General features: G+C 40.1%; 1 protein-coding gene and 1 long non-coding RNA gene across 2 annotated transcripts in view; both read right to left on the minus strand.

The window, feature by feature from the left end:
* Positions 1 to 2,033: 2,033 nt before the first annotated feature.
* Positions 2,034 to 11,518, minus strand: LOC140120492 (uncharacterized). Its single transcript, XR_011853823.1, has 5 exons — positions 11,250 to 11,518; positions 8,909 to 9,059; positions 8,585 to 8,766; positions 4,198 to 4,385; positions 2,034 to 2,343 (listed from the first exon to the last, which is right to left on the minus strand). It is a non-coding gene; the product is annotated as an uncharacterized lncRNA (long non-coding RNA).
* A 198-nt stretch (positions 11,519 to 11,716) lies between these two features.
* LOC140122852 (kinesin-like protein KIF28) overlaps positions 11,717 to 21,406 on the minus strand; it is a 49,937-nt gene continuing 40,247 nt past the window's right edge. Inside the window, exons 20-21 of the mRNA XM_072144098.1 lie at positions 11,856 to 11,962; positions 11,717 to 11,797 (exon numbers count right to left, since the gene is read on the minus strand). Of these exons, the coding sequence (XP_072000199.1) occupies positions 11,717 to 11,797; positions 11,856 to 11,962 (188 nt within the window). The remainder of the gene's footprint in view (positions 11,798 to 11,855; positions 11,963 to 21,406) is intronic.

A 21,406-nucleotide genomic window follows, 5' to 3' on the forward strand; every position in this document is an offset into this window, starting at 1 on the left:
TGACAATTGGATTTTAAAAATGTTGGGTTGTCATAAGAATCAAGATTAACACTAAAACTTCATTACAGACACCTGTGATAACTGTTATAGATGTTTATTGTAGCCTAAGACTAAAGGACAAAAAATTACCAATTACCAGAGGTCCATTTGTAACTAGGGGTGGTATGTAAGTCGAGTGTTCTTAAGTAGGGGACCGCCTGTATAGCACATACAACTGAACTCATGGAGCTGCCACCCTAATGGGATTATATAGGGTGAGGAACCAACCCGGTAGCATGTATATATATGTGAGACTGGGACGTGGGGATTCGTGGATCAAGATAAAATATTTAATTGCCTTAAGGGCACACTAGACAAAACAATATATACAGTAGAGATATATACAGTTACACAGAGCACAAAAGGTAGCACTACAAGTAACAGCAGTTCAGTAAGTTTGTTACCCTATGTCTGGCTAATGGAACCTGGTATTCCACACCTTAAGATCCTTCTTTGCTCTTGTTGTTAAAATAGTTCCCAGACAAAAGACAATGAGGCCTTAGAGGTGCCTGATTATATCAGGTGGAGTCACACCTTTGCCCACCCAACAGGAGGGGTCATGGGTCCCTCCTACCTGGTATTACAAGCAGAGCCCTGGAGAAGGCTTAGCTTCTCAAGGGGAAGTTGTAGGGTGATGGTTCTGGTATAATTTGATCCGGTGAATCCCTGGGTTGCATTGATACCAAATCTGACCTGTTTGGTATGGTTCTATCCAGAGATATTGATATCTCTGGACCCAAGGATGCTAGAGCCCCGGAAATCGCACCACTGTCATCTCCTGAAAAAAAAAATGTATTTGTTTTTCTGGTGAGATGGACCATAACTCCATAACTGTCCCTATTCAACCTATTGGTTTAAGAGTTTTTATGGCTCTTTGTTTGAGAATTGGGGGGGGGATGCATGGAGACGATTCAGCTGCAGAGGTCCTTTGAAGCTACACCACCTGGAGTGATCGTAAACAACATAGCTCAATTAGGCCAATTAAGCTGAGGCTGGGGGAAAGTGGGGTAGTAAAAGGCCCCCTCCCCCTGGTCACATCACACCTGATCGATCCTACCATGTACTGCCATATTACTGTATGGCAGTATATGTGGATTTTCCACATCAACTATTAGAATGTGCCAGTGGCACAATGTAACAGATTCACAGACAATACAAGATAATATTATTTTACTCTCACCTACAATTCTGTCAAAGGACCAACTTTCAGTTCTAGCAAAAGGACTCAATTATGTTCCATCATAAAATTTTGACATTTTTCAGACTTTACTTGATGTAAACTGATTTGCAAGGACTATTATTATTAAAAGACATTTTTTTCACTGATAATTATGGGAATACTCAAACACCGATATCCCCTTTAACACCTATGATATAAAATGAATTTACTGATCTCATGTTTCATGAACAAAATGCTTTTTTGAACTTGATGAATTTAACAATATGCCAACAACTACTAGAAAAAGAATTACATATACTTAAAGGAAACCTACCACTTCTGAAGGTAGGTATGAGATGCAAACACCGGGCACCAGCTCAGGGTGAGCTGGTGCCGGTGCTTAGTTTCGTTAGTGTTAAAACCGCGGTATCGCGGTTTTAACACTTTTTAAACTTTATAGCAGAAACTGCTTCGGCGCTGCGTGCGCACGATCGTGCGCGCCTACATAGGAAATGCCGCAGGCGTTGCGTGTGCACGGTCGCGCGCAGCGCCGAAGCAGTTTCTGCTATAAAGTTTAAAAAGTGTTAAAACCGCGATACCGCGGTTTTAACACTAACGAAACTAAGCACCAGCACCAGCTCACCCTGAGCTGGTGCTCGGTGATTACAGCTTACACCTACCATTTGAAATGGTAGGTTTCCTTTAATAATACAGTTAATTCTTCAAACAACTTAAATAAAAAGAACTTAGTGATGCACAATTCAAAGCGATGTGTAGGCTAAAAAACAACAGTAGTCCGGAAATCGGATAAAGGTTTTTGTAATGGATTCTGGTCTATATGTGCAACTGGCATTCAATATTTTATAAGATTCCAGCACTTATCACAAACTTTCATTTCATCCCACACCGACCGCCAGATGTACTTGGAACCAGCTTATCGAGTATGGATTATCTCTGGGAATACTTGATGACACAACTGGTAAATATTTGGTCATAGATAATCTTAGTATACCCATATACCTCCTCCTCTTCGCCCAATCATCTCCTTCATTGGGTCCCTCAACGAGCGGCTCAGTGCCTGAGTTGATTCACATTTATAACCTCTTGTCCTCAGAATGCTTTTTTTTATATTAGCCATTGAATACCTGTTGAAGAACAATTTCTTTATGTTTAATGGAAACATTTGTTACAAATTTGAATATGATAATATGAATATAAAATTGATATGATAATATGTCATCTCTATATTATTGTTCAAATTTGTAGTGAAAATGTTAGAGTACCTTTACCAGTTTTTGCTTTTACCTAACCGGATGTGATGTATTGTGGTACTAATTGGTCAGGTGTAAGACTGTGTTATAAGGAGTGTTTTTAACGTGATTTTGATTTACTATGACTAAGGTTTAGTATTAAGCTGAAACGTCTAGGTGTGCTGTACCTACAACGACCTTGCATACAGATCGTATGTCATTTTAATGGACATTAAATAAAGAATCGTTGGACTTTATCTGTGAGTGGCGTTTTTGTTGTGATCAGTCATCAAATCCTAATCGTTGTCTTTTTTAAATGAACATGTTAATAAAGATTATATGTTTTATGTGAAAAGGAGATAGTTTTTTCCTCATTTTCTCATATTTGGTTGTTCTTCGGCATTTGTGAGTGAACACTCCCATATGAATAGACAGGGCATCCCAGTGATTTTTTACTACATAATCATTAGATGTCATATGTTTTGTCCCAGTTTTGGTTATTTTTGCCTGAAGAAGAAACAGGAAAAATATTTTACAGTTAATTTTGTTTATTTTTAAGAAGATTTCACCTTCTAAAGTTGGCATAACAGCTTACAATGTTTCTAAAGTAGGAAATAAAATTAATTAAATCATTTTATTTCCTACTTTAGAAACATTAATGCTTTTCTGTATTAGAAAACAAAATGATATTTTAATATTACAGATCAATGGCAGTTGAATGCATAAAAGAAAAGAAAAATATAGAAACCTATGTGAAACAAGCCTTATATATTGGTATTTTTTTGCATTTGCACATGGGTATTAAAGGAGTTTGCGCATGATAAAATATTCTCAAATTTCAATCCCCTAGTGATGTTTACGCCATAAAGATAATTTTTAACCCATACTTTACAATTTTACTCAGTTTTATTGCTGTTTTAGCTCCTATTACTCCCTAGGTTGGTCAGTGTAAGCGTCTCCCCTGTGCTATGAGATGCTGTGTGCTGACAATGTGCTTAGATTATCAGGGTACATGGTTTTTCTACAATTTCATTTATCTTCTGAACATTCACTAGTATCTGACACATTGAAAGAGAGATGAGACAGATCAGAGATGATGAAATCCATGAGATGCATATAACATACAATTACATTCTTATGATCTATGTCTTACTTTTTACTTAGATTTTACAAATTTTGCTGAATGAAAACTAATGTGGGAAATAATCTATAGTTTTTGAATCCAAGAGGTATTTTTTTCCAACAATTAATTTTTTTTGTATACTTTTTTTTCCATTAAATGTAAGTTTTATATGTAAAAGGGGCTTTGGGACATTTTCATTAATTTATAGATTTTTCTTTTTTTAAAAGTTTTTTTTAACTTTTTTATTAGTCCTCAAATAACCCAAATAAGTAATCTTCCTATTGCTTGTTTTTGACAATGACATCACTGCTGCAGGGTATTAGATTTACTATGAACATCCCCAGGGTCCTGATCGGAAAGTGGCAGAAAGCTCACTCCAACCATGGCTGTTACGCTGGGATGTGAGCTGTTAGTTACAGCCGGAGATGAGCTGAACCGGCATCAGCTCAGTGACGGATATATCTGTCGATGAGTGCTAATTAGCGGACCTCAGTGGCAGATATATGCTTAGTAGAGCAAGAAGGGGTTAAACATTTAGCCATATCCCAGTACAAACTATATAGATATATAGGAGTCTTCCTCTCCAGTTTAAAGAAAAGAGAAAACTATTTCCATAAACTACACACAGAGAAACAGGTCCACTTGACTAATGTGCGACTTTTCTGAAAGCGACATCTTGTCTTTTTTTCTTCACAATGGCTGCCACATCATTTTTTAGCTTGCAGATACAAGACTCAAGTTGTTGCCAAAAATCTTTAAACATTTGTGACTGCTTCTCTGTAAAAAGCCGCAAAAGATAAATGTTCTCTTCTTCCTAAAATAAATATATGGGTATTGTAAATGTTTCAAGTACTATAGTATTAAGTAGTGCTCACAATTAATTAAAAACTCTAAACCAAAATAGTATACTGGGGATTTTTAAAATGCTGTCACAGATGGCATCTTGCAGACACTGCCTGAGGACAGCCATGGGGTCCTGATCGGACTTCAGGGTTGCCATGCCAGCGATCGGCACCCCCAATCGCAGGGGGAAATCGTGGGGGAAAGACCCCTTGCAGGCACATTGATTGCCGCGGTTGTGCTGACCGTGGCATTTGACGGGTTAAACACCCCCAATCGGAGCTCACTCTGTTAGGTTGTACACACGCCTGAGAGTAGTGTGATCATTATAGGAGTTGCTTTGAGCTCATGTACGAGGCATGTAATAATTACTCTGTATCTTCACATCACTACTTCCACTAATGACAACGTGCCTGGGAGTGGCTTGGGATTGCTTCATAGACATCCTCAGTTTGGGAGGACAGCTATCTGCCATACATGCAGTTGAAGAGTGTAAAAGCCCTGGACTGGTCTGCAGTACAATTTACAAATTAAATCAAAATTGCATGAAAGTGCCCATATCAATAAACTTCTTAATACAATTTTGAAAATGGGGCAAGTGATTTTATTTGTACATTAAAAAATTGCTATGGCCAACTATGCAACAAAATTTACAGAAACGCCTGGCAGGGAAAAGGTTAAAACAGACATATGGTAAGCATGAGTAGTCTAATTCATTATGTTGATTTAGGCAGCATGGACATTGCTAAAATATGTGTTGGGCCTGTTTACTGTGGAGTGCGGTTAGCCTACTCCATCTTGGGATCTGAAGGCTGCAGTGTATAACATATAGCAGCAAGGTAACTCAGTGCCACCTTGTGCTGTGAGTCAAGAGCGGAAAGCCAGGTACACGTAAAGAGACAGACTTTTATCGTATTAGTAAGTTCTCAGCTGAGCAGGTTTTGTTTTGTTTATGCTTTTGCTAAGGCTGAATTAATGTTAACACTTGGTTTGGACTATAAGCTGTGTGCATCCCTGCTTCATGCACTACTACCTAGTGTCTGCTAGTGCAATTACCCACAAAGGTATGAGTGATCAGACCAGTGTTCAAGGCCTAAAAAAAGTAAATTAAAAAAATAAAGAAAAAAGTTAAAATTGTTTTTTTCTCCACTTTTTGCCATTACACAACCGAAAACAAGAGCAATAAATACGTTTGTTAAAAAAAATGTATACATTTGGCATCTCTTTGATTCTACCGACCAAAAGAAGGAGGGGGAGGTTTCATTTGAGCACACAATTAAAGCCCTAAAAAGAGCTCTCAAGAAAAAGGCACAAATGTGTTTTTTTGTCAGTATCATAGCACTTGGGATTATTTCCAGTTTCCCATTACATTGCATGGAATATTTAATACTGAAACTAGAAAGTGCAATTTTTTTTAATGCAGAAAACAGGCTCTAATGCTGCTCTGTACAAGGAAGAATATTCTATAAAAGTTATGGATTTTTATAGGAGGGGAACAAAAAACTGTATGCAAAAATAAAAAAGGGGATTGTTGTCAATTGGAAGAGCATTATAGAACTGGAGCATTGACCTGGACAATAACCCTTGGTCTCAAAATGGTTAAACTAAAGACCCCCACCACCACTTGACCGCAAACTGAGGGGGTCATTTATGTTTAGTGTGGAAATTCTTCTTTTTATGGGCAGTTGTGGGCCCTACCCTCTACCCCCCATATAGATTGTGAGCCATCACGGACAAGGTCCTTCAAACTGTTTCTTGATTTCTGTATTTTTTGTTTTTGTACTCATTGCGCACCTATTCCGCAGGACTTTACATATACAAATAAAAAAAGACAATATAGAGTAATGGTGTTCACTGATCAGGTCCAATAATGTTTTGCCTTTATTGTAAATATTGTTATGAATGTGGCAATATCAGATATGTGTGAGCTTTATCTTTATTTAAAAAAACTTTTTATTCTGTTTGATTATTACATTTTTGTTCCTCTAATTGCTTGTTCTAGCTCACACTCACAAAAAACAGTGAATACAAATGTCCAGAAGCAGGACATGACCCGAAGGCTTCAGGCAGCACTGGGGCACAAATGAGACCCCAGGGCTTCCATAGGAAGGATGGAATCTCCCTGGTAAGTTCACGGGGTCCGGTCCACAATGGGAACATGCAGAATCCACTTATATTCCGCATGACCGCAGCGTGTAATGGGTTAGCACTAGAGATGAGCGAGCACTAAAATGCTCGGGTGCTCGTTACTCGAGCCGAACATTTCCAGATGTTCGAGTGCTCGTTTCGAGTAACGAGCCCCATTGAAGTCAATGGGAGACCCGAGCATTTTTCAAAGGGACCATGGTTCGGGAATAAAATGTGTTATTTAATTGAAAAAGAATGTCTTCTGATAAGTTAGCAGATGTATGCAAACATCTGCGATCTATTCTTCACTGTTCCGTGCGTATATTATCTCCCGACAAGTTAGCAGATGTGAAGAACAGTGAAGAATAGAATAAAAACAGTGAACACAGGATGATTTAAGTGAAAAACGCAGTGAAGAATAGATTGCAGATGTTCGGCACATCTGCTTACTTGTCGGGAGATACGCTGTCTCCGTGCCCCGCTGTCTCCATGCCCCGCTGTCTCCGTGCCCCGCTGTCTCCGTGCCCCACTGTCTCCGTGCCCCGCTGTCTCTGTGCCCCGCTGTCTCCGTGCCCAGCTGTTTCCGTGCCCAGCTGTTTCCGTGCCCCGCTCTCTCCGTGCCCCGCTCTCTCCGTGCCCCGCTCTCTCCGTGCCCCGCTGTCTCTGTGCCCCGCTGTCTCCGTGCCCAGCTGTTTCTGTGCCCCGCTGTCTCCGTGCCCCGCTGTCTCTGTGCCCCGCTGTCTCCGTGCCCCGATGTCTCCGTGCCCCGATGTCTCCGTGCTGCTCCGTGCCGCTACCTGATGTCTCCGTGCTGCCGCTGCCCCATGTCTCCGTGCTGCCGCTGCCCCATGTCTTCGTGCTGCCGCTGCCCCATGTCTTCGTGCTGCCGCTGCCCCATGTCTCCGTGCTGCCGCTGCCCCATGTCTCCGTGCTGCCGCTGCCCCATGTCTTCGTGCTGCCGCTGCCCCATGTCTTCGTGCTGCTCCCCGGTGTCTCTGTGCTGCTCCCCGGTGTCTCTGTGCTGCTCCTCGTTGTCTCTGTCCTGCTCACCGTGTTCTGCAATGTCTTCTTCACACATATATATTGTTCTTCACATACTATTTTGTTCGCACGGTTCCGCGCGTATCTCCCGACAAGTAAGCAGATGTGCCGAACATCTGTAATCTATTCTTCACTGTGTTCTTTACTGTGTTTTTCACTTAAATGATCCTGTGTTCACTGTGGTCACTGTTTTTATTCTATTCTTCATTGTTCTTCACTGTGTTTTTTTAATTAAATGCTCGATCTCGAGCAGGGGAAATACTCGTCCGAGCAACGAGCCGTCTCGAGTACCTTAATGCTCGAACGAGCATCAAGCTCGGACGAGCATGTTCGCTCATCTCTAGTTAGCACTCAAGATAGAAGTTATCTCTGTTAGAGGTGGGTAATACACAGCTGTCACCCACCACTTCTGACAGCAGCTCCACTTGTAAGTGGGTGCTAGAAGCTTGATGTATTAGTACTGCACGGGTCAGGAAATCAACTCTCACTGTGCAGTATTAATACACATTGCATCGGGTAGGGGTTAGAAAATAAACAGCAAAAACATGCTATACTTTACAACAGCGTCATGACCATAGATGGCAAAGACCTAGAGATGTGTCATTGAGGTCTATGGCGACATGCTCTATGATGATAGGAGGTGTAAATAAGCTTTCATCTATTGTCAGTAGTGGATGCAATAATGGTATATATATTCTTTTATAGATCTGTTTTTCTGTCTTTGGTCACTAGGCATACACTTGCTAATCCTGTAGTGGTTTGTTTTCTATGCAGCACCCACATTAAAGTTAAAATTGCAGGACATCTGTTTTATGTGACATATTTGTACCTCCGCTTGGGGAAAACTTGGCATAAAGTGCCTTATGCGACTATTTCTATTATTTCAAATGAAAGCAGTTGAAATGAAAGTTACAATTGCAAGATATATTTCTTTTTATTAAATATTTTTCTTCTAAAAATCATCAAAAACTCATAGTTAAATTCTTCCCTTAATATTGTTCTTACCGGTGGTTTATAGTGTTTTAGCCTCAAGAAATGTCCTCTGATTGTGTTCATACTTTGGTAAAAAACTTTAAGGGCTTTCGCAAAGTCTGCATCGTAACTTGTCCTATTGCTAGACAGCCTCATGACTTCTTTTGTAGAATTTCCAGAATTGGTATTGCTGGAAGAATGTTCCTGGTACGGATCTATTAGAGATTTTAATTAGTTACCCTTTTCCAATGTAATCGATTTAAACTATTTCTATTAGACTGGAATTCAAACATTTTTATAACTATTCCTTTATATAAACATTTTATAAAAACGTATTCTATAGTGCTGAATACCTACCTTGGCGTTTCCATGTCTCAAACTGCTTCAGTGATTCTTTAAGAAAAATATTTTCTTCTCTTAATGATCTATTTATGTCCCTTAAAAGTTCTGTTTCTTGTTCCAACTTTAACAATTTAAGATAGAGCTCAGACACATGACTATTTGGGTCCTAAAACAAAATAAAAACAAATAAAGGCTACGTGCACCCTTACAGCTAAATCTATTGTCTCCTTGCCAGGTTTAAGTTTAGCACTTGCTTTCAGTCATGGGTTTGTTTGTTATATGCTTTGCCTATTGCCAATGTGCTAAAAAACGTAAACATTTCTGAACGCGGATCCAGAACATGGAACTGTTGTGATGAACCCCCATTCAAGTTCAGTCATGGGGTACACTAGCCTCCCAATTTACAACATAAATCACGCCCAACTATCAAAAACGGTGTATTTACACTAAATCTACATCCCTAGCATTCTCCCAACCTGCCACCACCCACAATTTATACTAAGGCGCTGTAGGCACCCCATTTGCACAGACAACTGTGAAAATGCTATTCTATAGGAAATTTGGTTATGTAAATCATATTCGAAACTTAGATTCTCTAATGCTACAACCACAGACTTAGTAAGTTGTAAAATTTAATATACCACATAAAACACACAAAATATACACTTGTCAGGTAAAAAGGGTTATAACACAATATACATATGACACATACAAACAGTTACAAAAGAAAAAGGGAATAAAATGAATAATCTTACTATTGAAATAGTATCTGCCACTGGGAGACCCAGCTAAGAATTCCTTTGGGCAGCCTTCCAGGTGTTATTTTGGAGTCTCAAAATGATTGACAATGTCCATTACCATGGACCCTTAGTCACATAGAGAAGGAGGTTTGCACGCTAATGCTGCCTACCCCTCCCATCAGTGAGGTCCACTTTTGTAGATGATTTTATTTAAAAAACCACAATTTTTGTGTCATAAGCATGCCATTGCTTACAATCATCTGGGTACCTGTTACCTCTCACCCCATTCCAAACTTGGGGTGCTTTAAATAAGGGTTGTACGGTGATTTGGACCAGTTCTAGCTAAACTTAAAGGTCGATACAGTAGAACCCCTTAAAGGGGTATTCCAGGAATATAAATGTCTGATACAAAAACCCATGATATAATAAATAAATAAGTATAAGAATGTCAAGTATAACTCAATGTCATTAGTCACAAACTCAAGCTTAAATAGTTTGATTTTTTGGTTTCTCTAAAGTATGCAGAGTTATCACCAAGATGGCCACCACTGGAAACTACAAGTCCCATGATCCTTTAGTTCTCAGTAATCCCTCCTCCCTCTTATGCTCTGCTCCCAGTGATGGTACAACAGACTGTCCTGCTCTGTTACCATAGTAATGTGTAACTACCATCACTGCACATAACCTCACTGAGATGATGTCTCATTTCAACAATAATAATACTTGATGCACTGTGACCAGCAAAAAGCAAAAAAGAATATATGCTATGTTCTTTTCCAGCGGCCATCTTCTGTCCTGTGTCTGCTCCGTGCGGAAGAAATCATTGGACTGAATAAAGGGCCAGTAGCATTTTAATTCTTCATTACAGTGTATGTCCACAGCATTTTTCTGATAAAGGGAGCTACATTTTAAACAACAACTAATGACATATTATCTTATATTTTAAGGACCCATTTGTATATGAATTATGCTGGTTCCTGGAATACCCCTTTAACCCTATCCTGGAAATAGGGAATTATAACCATGAATTATGTTCAAGTTATTTGACAAATTTGATTTCCCTTTGTGTGATTTTTTGAAAGGAACTAAAGCTAAATAAGCTTGTTTATTTTATACCTGTCATCCACCCTGCTGTGTTGGTCTCCTGTATAAGCTTAAGATATAGACATTTTAAAAATGGGAGATTTATCATGAAGTTTCTGAGGTAAAACTGGTCTAGTTGCCCATGGAAACCAATCAGAGCTCAGCTCTAATGTTATAAACAGCTATGGAAAATGAAAGCTGAGCACTGATTGGTTTCCATGAGAAACTAGAACAGTTCTGCTCTAAGAGACTTATAATAAATCTTCCCTTTGTCTTTGCTCATAGATAATATGTGCAAATGAGGCATGGTGGCACAAAAGGTAAGTGCACAAGAGTCTGAAAGACTGGATCTCATTAGAAATGTAAATAAAACTAAAAGACTGTAGGGGACTTCAATGAATAATTCAATAATTGACTCAATAATAATGACTATTTTTCATACTTATACTATATATGTGTTCTATCGCATCTCTTATTTGCTCTATCCATTAAGACTCTCACTATAGATAGGGAATCTATCTCTGTAAAGATACCTCTGTATGTGGTCAATAACCTTGTGAACTTGAATGATGATGGACCCTTCCTCAGAACTTTGGGTCCATCTCCAGTTTGCATGTGAATTGGTCCAGGTCTGTGTTGTCCCCTTGTCTCTGGGATATGTCTCTGACAAAGCTCTTTCTACTCCATTGTTAGTGGTACCGGTAGTAATGCGGCTAAAGCACTATTGGATGTAAATATTCATTATAGATTTAACATATTTAACATAGGGCATACTTTTAATGTCCCACAACAGTTTTTCATGTCCCCCACAACTTCTTGTGACAACTGCCATCTCTTAAATCATTTCAGAGAGAAGTATGTATGTGACACAATAAGAATGTTAGTGCAGTCTTTCTCATTTTAGCATAAAAGTTCATAAAAACCAATCAGTTCTTCAATCTATGTTGGCTCCTGTGCAGGATGCTAATCTCCATATTCCAGATGCTCGTATAAGAGTTGCCTACTGTAAAATATGTTCACTAGGGTTTTTAAATTCTGCATACCCCTCTAGCTTTTCATTTTTTCCAGTGTTTCGCAATCTCTAAAGAAAAAAATCAAATAAAAGAATACACCAAAATAAAATAAATGTCTATACTTGCCATTAAATTGGGGTTAGGGAGTAAGCGTCTTATACTATCAATTAAAATACATCCTTCACTTGTGTACTCCATGTCTAGAAGAGACCAGTCAAGTTCAGGACAACCCTCTGTAAATTCAAAAACAATAAAAAAAATTAAATAATAATAATAAATATATATGAGAAATGTACATCAGCAAACTTCATTATTTACATCAGCAACCTCTTGTGTTTATGATTCCAGAATTGTATCTATTGGAATATTATATCATCCTTTTGAATCAAATTTTAATAAGGGTTATGTACAATGCATTAATGTATTAAGTGAATTAAGTGATATTGCAGAAACTTATACAGTACAGGCTAGGAGTTTGGACACACCTTCTCATTCAAAGAGTTTTCTGCATGACTATAAAAAATTGTAGATTCACAAAAAAGTGTGAACCAACTGAAAATATTTTGCTTTTTTGATTTTGCTTTGCACAGTCTTGGCATTCTCTTGATGAAAAGGTTGATACACAGCTGATAGTCCTACTGAATACACTCTTAGAATTTGTATTATGACTAGAAAAAAGCAGCTAAATACATAAAACGAGTGGCCTTCATTACTTTAAGTAATGAAGGTCAGTCAGTCCAAAAAATTGGGAAAACTTTGAAGGCGTCCCCAAGTGCAGTTGCAAAAACCATCAAGCACTACAAACAAACTGGCTCACATGAGGCTCGCCCCAGGAAAGGAAGACCAAGAGTCACTTCTGCTGCAGAGGGCAAGTTCATCCGAGTCACCAGCCTCATAAATCGTAGGTTAACAGTAGCTCAGATTAGAGACCAGGTCAATGCCACAAAGAGTTCTAGCAGCAGACACATCTCTACAACAACTGTTAAGAGGAAGCTGTGTGCAGCAGCATTCATGGTAAAATAGCTGCTAGGAAACCACTGCTAAGGACAGATAACGAGCAGAAGAGACTTGTTGTGGCTAAAAAACACAAAGAATGGACATTAGACCAATGGAAATCTGTGCTTTGGTATGATGAATCCAAATTTGAGAGCTTTGGTTCCAACCAGTCTGCCTTTGTACGATGCTGAAAAAGGTGAATAAATGGACTCTACTTGCCTGGTTCCCACCGTGAAGCATGGAGGAGGAGGTGTCATAGTGTGGGGTGCTTTGCTGGTGACACTGAAGTTATAATGAACCGGCATGATTACCACAGCATCTTGTGGCGGCAAGAAAAACTAGAAAGGTAAAGTGTTTTCTCTCTTTGACCTGGAGAAAAAGCAGGATTCTTGAAAATGAGGGAAGGGAACCCTGTTCCATAGATAAAACATTTTGGACAACCTGACTCATAGTCCCAGAATTTAAGAAGGGCAGTGGGTAGTTCTGAATCTGTTGTGGTATGTCTTGTGTAAGGAGTCAGGGTAAGTTGCAGAGAAATTGCCCGTCAAATAAACTTAAGAGGACTGCAGTCAGATGATATAGTTCCATGTCAGAAAGAGCATGATAGGGGCGTGGCATGGATGCCGAGTGGAACAGTCGCACTGTGAGCCTGCTCCGCCAACAGCAACTATCAACGATACAGCAACGGTACTAGCAACTATCCACAGCATGGACCTGACTATCCGAAGCTCAGACACAGCGGAAAAGTTCAGTGAGATGACCAAGAAGCGGAGGAACATCTCCCGACCTGCAGGCTAACGGATTTCTACACAATTGCGGGGACAGAGCAAATCCAAGATGGCGTTGAATGTCCAGACACGCGAGCCGCACGCACACAGCAAATGCTGAGAGGAGAAGAGAGCAGCGCGAGCTCACCTGCAAGCCGAGTCGTGCTCGGCGCCATCCTCCCCAAACTCTTATAGCCGCCATGAACTAAGGAATATAGGTGAGAGATCCCTGGAGGGTGCCACAGCAAGGCATGCCGAGTCTATGAGGCGCAGCAACTCAACATGGCCGCAGCTAACCCACTTGCAGGGCCAAAGCCCACCTAAACTAAGGCCGCGATTGTCTATAGAGAGTGGAGGAGATATCTCAGAGAAGGGCCATACAGGAGAAGTAGAGCCCACATTGGGGGAACCATTACCCTCCTTCCCACCACTGACAAGGAGCTTACAGAAGAGACCATGAAACATATGATGTCAGTTTGGCGCCAATCTTTTCAAGGGGACATATCTAATATGCTCAAGCCAGTGAAAGCAGAGCTGGATTCCAGGGGGGACCGGATCCATCATGTGGAACACAAAAATGGGGGAAAATGGTCCGTTCCCATAATGAGTTAATTGACGCGCATTACGCTTTGCAAGAAGTTAAAAACATGTAAGCATAGCTTGCCGACATAAAGGACAGATCAAGATGCAATAATGTCAAATTCCGAGGGATTTTGATTAAGGAGACAACTCTTTACGATTACCTCTGGATTACGTGAAAAACAGATCCCATACAAATGAGGATTTCTTGCCACTATCACTAAATTGATGGTGGCAATAAATGGCATTACAAAATTGATAAGAAACCCAGATGAAGGCCTACAGATGCTAAAAAGGTGGGGACCCCTCTCCTGGATATACAGTCAGCAAGCAACCAGGGCCTTACCAGAATGGAAACGGACTGGCAAACCATCGGGTCCAAGGGCAAACATCACGGATGAGAGCTGAGGCAAATAGTCGGTTCAATAGAAGGTAGATATCCTATAGGATTGGTATCCTTTATCTGCACTGGTAATTCACCCCCATAAGACAGTTGAGTTTATTCACTGCAATTCTCCTTTTTATGCAGTTTAGGCTGCATCGTAAATGTTTACTGCTTTTTATGAGTTACTGTATTTATTGTCACAGATTTATTACAAAAGCGACCCATGGGACTGGTTCATGGTTATCCTGGAAGGCGAGGGAAAAGAGAAAGAGGGTAAAAATAAGCAATATATTCAACACTGGATAGTATGAGTGTAAAATTGCTTTCTATCAATGCTAAAGGGCCAAACAACCCATATAAGAGATCATAAGCGTGCAGGATGCATGTTCGGCATCATGTGACGTCTTATATGTTCAAGAAACACATTTGGAAGAAGTGGATGCACCAGGTATGTGACACCCCGCTTACACAAATGTTTATCAAGCACACTATAAAACAAAAAGCAGAGGAGTGCTATTGGCAATCAGGGGAACCTGTGCATTCCAGGAGACCAAAATGATACGAGATCCTATGAGTTGTTATGTGTTACTAATATGTAAGATTAATAATTAAATCTATACTTTAGGTACAATATATGCCTCTAACAAGAAACAAATACATTTTGCTAGGAAAATATTTAGAATAATTAAGAAACATGCACAAAGTAATATCATATTAGGGGGAGATTTTAATATCACTCCAAACCCAACAATGGATTGTTCGGCGAACAGTAGCAGACACCAAAAGGGCTTGGGAGAAGAATTTTGGCGTAATGATATGTATGATGGGTGGAGAGCACAACATAATACATAGAGAGATTATACCTTCCACTCCCTAGTCCACAACACTTACACCAGGATAGATCTATTCCTGGTCAATAGACCCCTTTTGAGCTGCATAGCGTCATCTACCATTGAAATGATCACATGATCATATCACGCAGCCATCAAAATGGAAATATCTGACATATATGATCAGTCTCCTACGTATATTTGGCGCTGCAATGAGTACATTCTTCAGCAACCCAAATATAAGGAAATAATACTGAGAGATGCAAAAGGGTACTTCCGATTTAATCCTCAGTGGCTGACCCAACGCTCATGTGGAATGCACATATAGGGGCAGATTTTTCAAGTGTCTGAAAGTCAGAATATTTCTAGTTGCCCATGGCAACCAATCACAGCTCAGCTTTCATTTTATCAGTGCTCATGAATATTTTAAAGGGGAGCTGTGATTGGTTGCCATGGGCAACTAGAAATATTCTGACTTTCAAACAGCTTGATAAATCTGCCCCATAGTATTTATAAGAGGTATTTTTATTCAATTGGGAACACAGGATAAAAATTAACATTTAGCAGAAATAACAAAGGTAATGGACAAGATACAGTAACTAAAAACAACAAATAAGACAGTGGAAGCCTTGAACCAACAGAGGGAAAGGCTCAGACTATTGCTCATTCACACATACGAGAAAGGGCTACTAAAAAACGGAGCTGGATTTTATTCACAAGGAGACAAGGTATGAAAGATTCTAGCCAATTGCTTCAAAAATAGACAATTACGGGCAAAAATCCCATTTCTCTACAATGCAGATAAATCATGGAAACTTACCACTCCGGCTAACATAGCAAATGGATTTAAAGAATATTACGCCTCCCTTTACAATTTAAATAGAGACCCCTTTACATATCAGCCATCGGCACAGGAAAGCCTCAAAATGAAAAGGTTATCCCAGTCCCAACTTAAAAATCTTAACCAACCCATTTCCACAGAAGAGGTTTCTCGGGCTATTAAATCGCTGCCATAAAGATCCAGGTCCAGATGGACTTATAGGGGAATACTTGCTAATGTACCACAAAATTTCAGACCAATTTCGCATTTAAACGTAGACACGAAAATCTACGCAAAAGTGTTGGCGACAAGAATAATGGAGATCCTATCGGATTTAATAACCAAGTCAGTTTTGTAAAAGGCCGTCAGGCAGCTGATAACACTATAAAAGTGGTGGACCTGCTTCATCACATTGAATCAAATAGGATAGCACTGGTTATATGGGCTCTAGAAGGGGTTCAACCGCATTTACTGGTCGTACGTCTTCTCAGCTCTGGGGAAAATGCCCCTTGCCCTACAATAAAGTAAATGGAGGGGACGATATACAAAGTGTACAACTTTGAAAAAGCACTGGCTTATGGTTTTCTAAAACACCAACCAGTTGAGAAAATCTGGCAGCCTTGGCAGGTATATTGTTCAACTTCCCCGCCCATAGTTATTCAGGACCCATCTTGGACGGACAGCAATAATAGGGTAGACCCTTCAGGATGATAGCATTAACTTATATAAGCTGTAGAGATAGCAGGCCCGAAAAAAAAAGGAACTGGAGTAACTTAAACCAGTGACTAGTTCTGTTTTTCCTGTTATAATGTTTCTGTTTTAAGAAAAACATTAGAGAAAGACAATGCAGCAACTAGACATGGTAGGACTTGAAACGTAATTAGCTTGGCCATAGAGAAAATAGGAGAAACAATGAAAATTATAATATATGTTATTATATCTGATATTTATATTGAAACAACTCCTGATGACCTATGTCTACTTATGTATATGCAAACGTCTATTGTATTTGTGTTACAATATTTTTGTAAAACCCAATAAAAACGAATTTACAAAAAAAAAAAGAAAGAGCATGATATCCAATCCTCCCTTTCCCAATTCAGGATTTTCTGCTTCAACTGTAAACACATTTTAAAGAAAAACAACAAGCGTTTGAACCGGTTCAACTATTGGAGGGGAGGATAGTTTTGTATGCCTCCAGGAGGTCTGTTGTATGAAGATGGGACTGTCGGCCAATCGGACAACAATGCAGAGTGTAGATTCAGAGCTGCCATGAAACCTTGAATATCATCTTGAGAGTAAAGAGGTAAGTTGAAACCTCTGTCACGGAACATCAAACGAAAAGGAGAACCCCAAGTGTATGGAATCTTGGGCTGGAAAAAAATCTCTAGGACAGGCTTAAAGGGGTAATCCCATCTGGGCATTTAAATTTAATTTAATTCATTTGCCGTATGTGAACATTTCTTCAATTAGATGTTAATAAAAAATGTTCCTGCGTGAAGATAATTTCTCATAAATGTAGTCATCTTATTCCTTAAAAACCAGATAGCTTCCTCGCTTACAACCACCTCACATTTAGGCAACAGTGGCCAGAGATGCCCTATTGAGTCCTGCCTGACCACCTGGATTCAGCGTTCATTAACACAGGACTGATGTGGGACATGCAGTAACTCCCGGACATTTCATGTACAAAAACTTTTTGTTTCTTTGTGTAATCACTCAGCATAGTTGGCTGTATTCAGGGACACAGTCTTGTTTCTAAGGGACCATATAACTACATTTATGAGAAATTATCTTCACACAGGTAATTTTTTTTAATGACTTCTTATTGAAGAAATGTTTATATATGGAAGATTAATGAATCTGGATGTGAATGCCCAGACGAGAATACCCCTTTTAAGGCTCTTCTTTTCTGTAAGGTGTTGTTGGAAAGATAAGGTTGGAATTGAAAGGGCACCCCTTGGATTTTCATCCTGGATCTTGCATAGCACCTGTTTTTTCAGCATAGAGTGATGAAACCTGAATATAACATCACGGGTCTGGCATCAGTGGGAGGACATAGGGCTAAGGACCGATGCGCTTTGTCCAATTCAAAGCGAAGGTCCATTGAGAATCTCATTATAGATTAGCTGTCATACCAGATGGAGGTTTTGAGGTTCAACAGATTCAGGGACACCCCATGATCTCTTATTGTGGCATCAACGGTTTTCAGTATCAGTGGTTCTGTCAGTTACAGCTTCTAATATGTTCAGTTGTGACCAGTAAGCCGACTCCAATTAGGCAATGTATGGGACCTAATCTCTATGGGCACTAAAGTGGAGTGCAGGGTCAGGAGCTTGTGTAGAATATAATGTTGGAAGCACATCAGCGTGTGTGGAGGTCGCAGGTGTTGTAGGTATGTTGATGGAGCAGACTAAGGCCCCTCAGTCCTGGGAGTGTGCAGAGATGACCCCTGTGAGGCATCTGGCACCCTTTATCTCTTACCTCCATTCTTCAAGCCATCCACTCTGTGGCTGTAGGTTGAGGGGAGCTGAGGAGCCTGGAGAATAGGGCTCCCATCAATGCAACCAATAGGGTACAGTCCAGAGGGGAGCCAGGGAGGAACACAGCTTCAGATATGAGAGGAGGAATCCTCAGTCGATGAGTGCAGATCACGAGAAACAATGTTGTCTTCAGCTGGAAAGTCTGTAGGACACGAGGCTTCAGTGAAAAACCCGATAATGCTGCCCCGGGTCTTCATTGATGGCATGGCAGGAGGACGGGCTATTTCTACCTTTTGTATCACCCACATGAGGAGAGATGAGTGTGTCTGGACAGGTCCTAGCAGCTGCTTACCCCTAGCCATGGGAGTAATTTGTTCTACACGGCAAATCTAAAAAAAATCGTGCCCCCCCCCCAAGGTTATTAAAATTTACAAAAGACTGTCGCACTTTTAATCCTAAAAAGGATACCAAATTTATGTATGGATAATATTGTATGCCACCCTATCCCACTAAGTTACCTTAGACATTGCCCCCCCTGGTTTAATTCTAACATATACTTTGTCCCCCATTTTATTAAAATGTACAGTGCCTTTCAAATAATAATAGCGTGGGTTGCTCTACTAAAAGAGTGGAGAAGAAGCGCCAAAAGGTGATTAGGTTTTTTTTTCACAAGGTTGCGCCCTGGGTCATCCCCAACCCTCCCGGTGGAAGACATGGGCCTGCCCCAAGCTGGGCCAGAGAGGTATGAAGATGCGTCCTCACACCAGGTCACTTTCTCCTACATAATCACTTTGCATCAAGCTTTTATCAACAAGGTTTAAAGTTTAGACATCATCACTATGCTATGTCTTTCCATTGTTGGAGCTCTGAGTCAATTTTCAAATTCCTATCCCGCTTAACCATATATTTTGTTCGGAAGGTGACATAAACTGGTTATAAATAGCTCACTGGCTAATTGGTGACTTGCAAAGATATTCAAGTGTGATCTGTGTAGTGATATCTTCATGCTTAGCCTTCCAGTCCAACAATCAGCTGTAAAGTTGGTAATAGCAACGAACCTCATAAGGTGGAAGAGAGTGAGAATTCTGAAAAAAATTTCATTGTCCAAAGACCATCACTCACCCAATACAGCAAACAGTGACCATAGATTTATGGGTTTCCACGTCAATAGAACATCTCAAAAAGCCATCATTTGTGAGAGCACCGGAACTAAAATTACTGGTCTGTGAGAGGGTTTCAACCATAGGATTGTAGGGATCAGGTGACATTCCATTGCCTCAATTTGAAAAGATAGATCAAGAATATATGGTTAAGCGGGAAATGAATTTGAAAATTGACTTAAAGCGCCAACAATGGAAAGACATAGCATAGTGATGATGTCTAAACTGTAGAAGGAAGCACAGAAGATTTCAATTTGACTCCAAAATAAGGCAAGGAGTAAAGTGCCCAAGAAAAGTCAAAGTTTATACTAGCAATTTAATAGTTTCCTAAATTCCAGGCAACCAACTTATGGTGATTAAACCTCAGGCCTCACTCAGTTCGGCAGTGGGGGAAGAACGTAAGCTTCCTAATTATGATAGGAAATTCTTCCCAAAATCCATTTTGAGAAGTACATACTCCAAGAAATCCAAGGTTTCCAAGTCAAATGCCTTTAAAAGATCTAAACTCAATTTTATTCCTTGCTGTTTGCCATCCCTTTACTCCAACCCATACTGGCTTAAGAAATAATGTCTGGTTTGGGAATGGAATATGTAGTGGAACATGTAATACAGATAGACTGTATTAGCAGAAAAACAGTAGCCCCCTTTCTAAAGGTATTAAATAATTTGGCAGCTGCACTATTCTTTATGCGACACAAATTTCTGCACTGAAATGGGTGTTCCAGTGCTCATATGGACCATGTGCCACATTTATCATACAGTATAATATGTGTGGCACGTCCTATGTTAAAAGTGCACCAAAAAAAAAAGTGGTGCACTTTGTCGGTGTAGTGCAGAGTTTGCACAGTTCTTTGCCCTATAAACTAGAGTGTTTCCACAAGGAATTGAAAGGCCGTCCACTGCTGAAGAAAGAACAAAATTGGGGAGCCTTGGTATTCTTCCTGGTGTCCATGACATCTATTAGAGGAATTCCCATCTTCTTTGAAGGAACACATCCAGGTTCAGACTACATTCTGTCAGGTGAAGAGATTTCACCTTGCTGTTTAACGTCCACTACGTGTGAATTGCTGATAGAGAAGAAACATACTTTTCTGTCCATAAAATGATTTGGCTGCATTCCATCATCAACTGAGAACTCCTGGTTCCTCCTTGTCTGTTCAGATAAAAGACGGTGGGCAGATTATCTGATTGTATCTTCGCATATTTGTACTTTAAAATAGACTGGAAATGCACCAGGGCAAGCTTCACTGCCCTTAATTCTTTTAGGTGCAAAGAAAATTTCTTCTATACTGGATTTTAGATGGACCCACTAAGGCATCTGTGTTTAGGACTAAGAATTGCAGGGCCTTGAAAGAAAGGACCTACGTGGAGATGATGGGGCGTCATCCATTACTCAAGTTCTGCTTTTACCTGCTGGGCAATGAACTTTACACAAGGTACAGCTTCTATGGCTGAGGTTAGAAACCCCAAAACTGGGGGCGTGGATTAGCCGGAGATGTGAGAGGACGCACACTGAGGAGCTCCCGTTAGGTATCCGACATTTTATCCTCTAAACCACCCGTCTGAGTGGTGAGTGACCATTATAAAGCACCGGAATACAAGGGGAAGCGGTGGAGCAGCGGACATGGCCGGTGGCAATAATAAAAAACGCTCCAAG

This window comes from Engystomops pustulosus, chromosome 3 (assembly GCF_040894005.1).
Source record: "Engystomops pustulosus chromosome 3, aEngPut4.maternal, whole genome shotgun sequence".
Taxonomy (NCBI): Eukaryota; Metazoa; Chordata; class Amphibia; order Anura; family Leptodactylidae; genus Engystomops; species Engystomops pustulosus.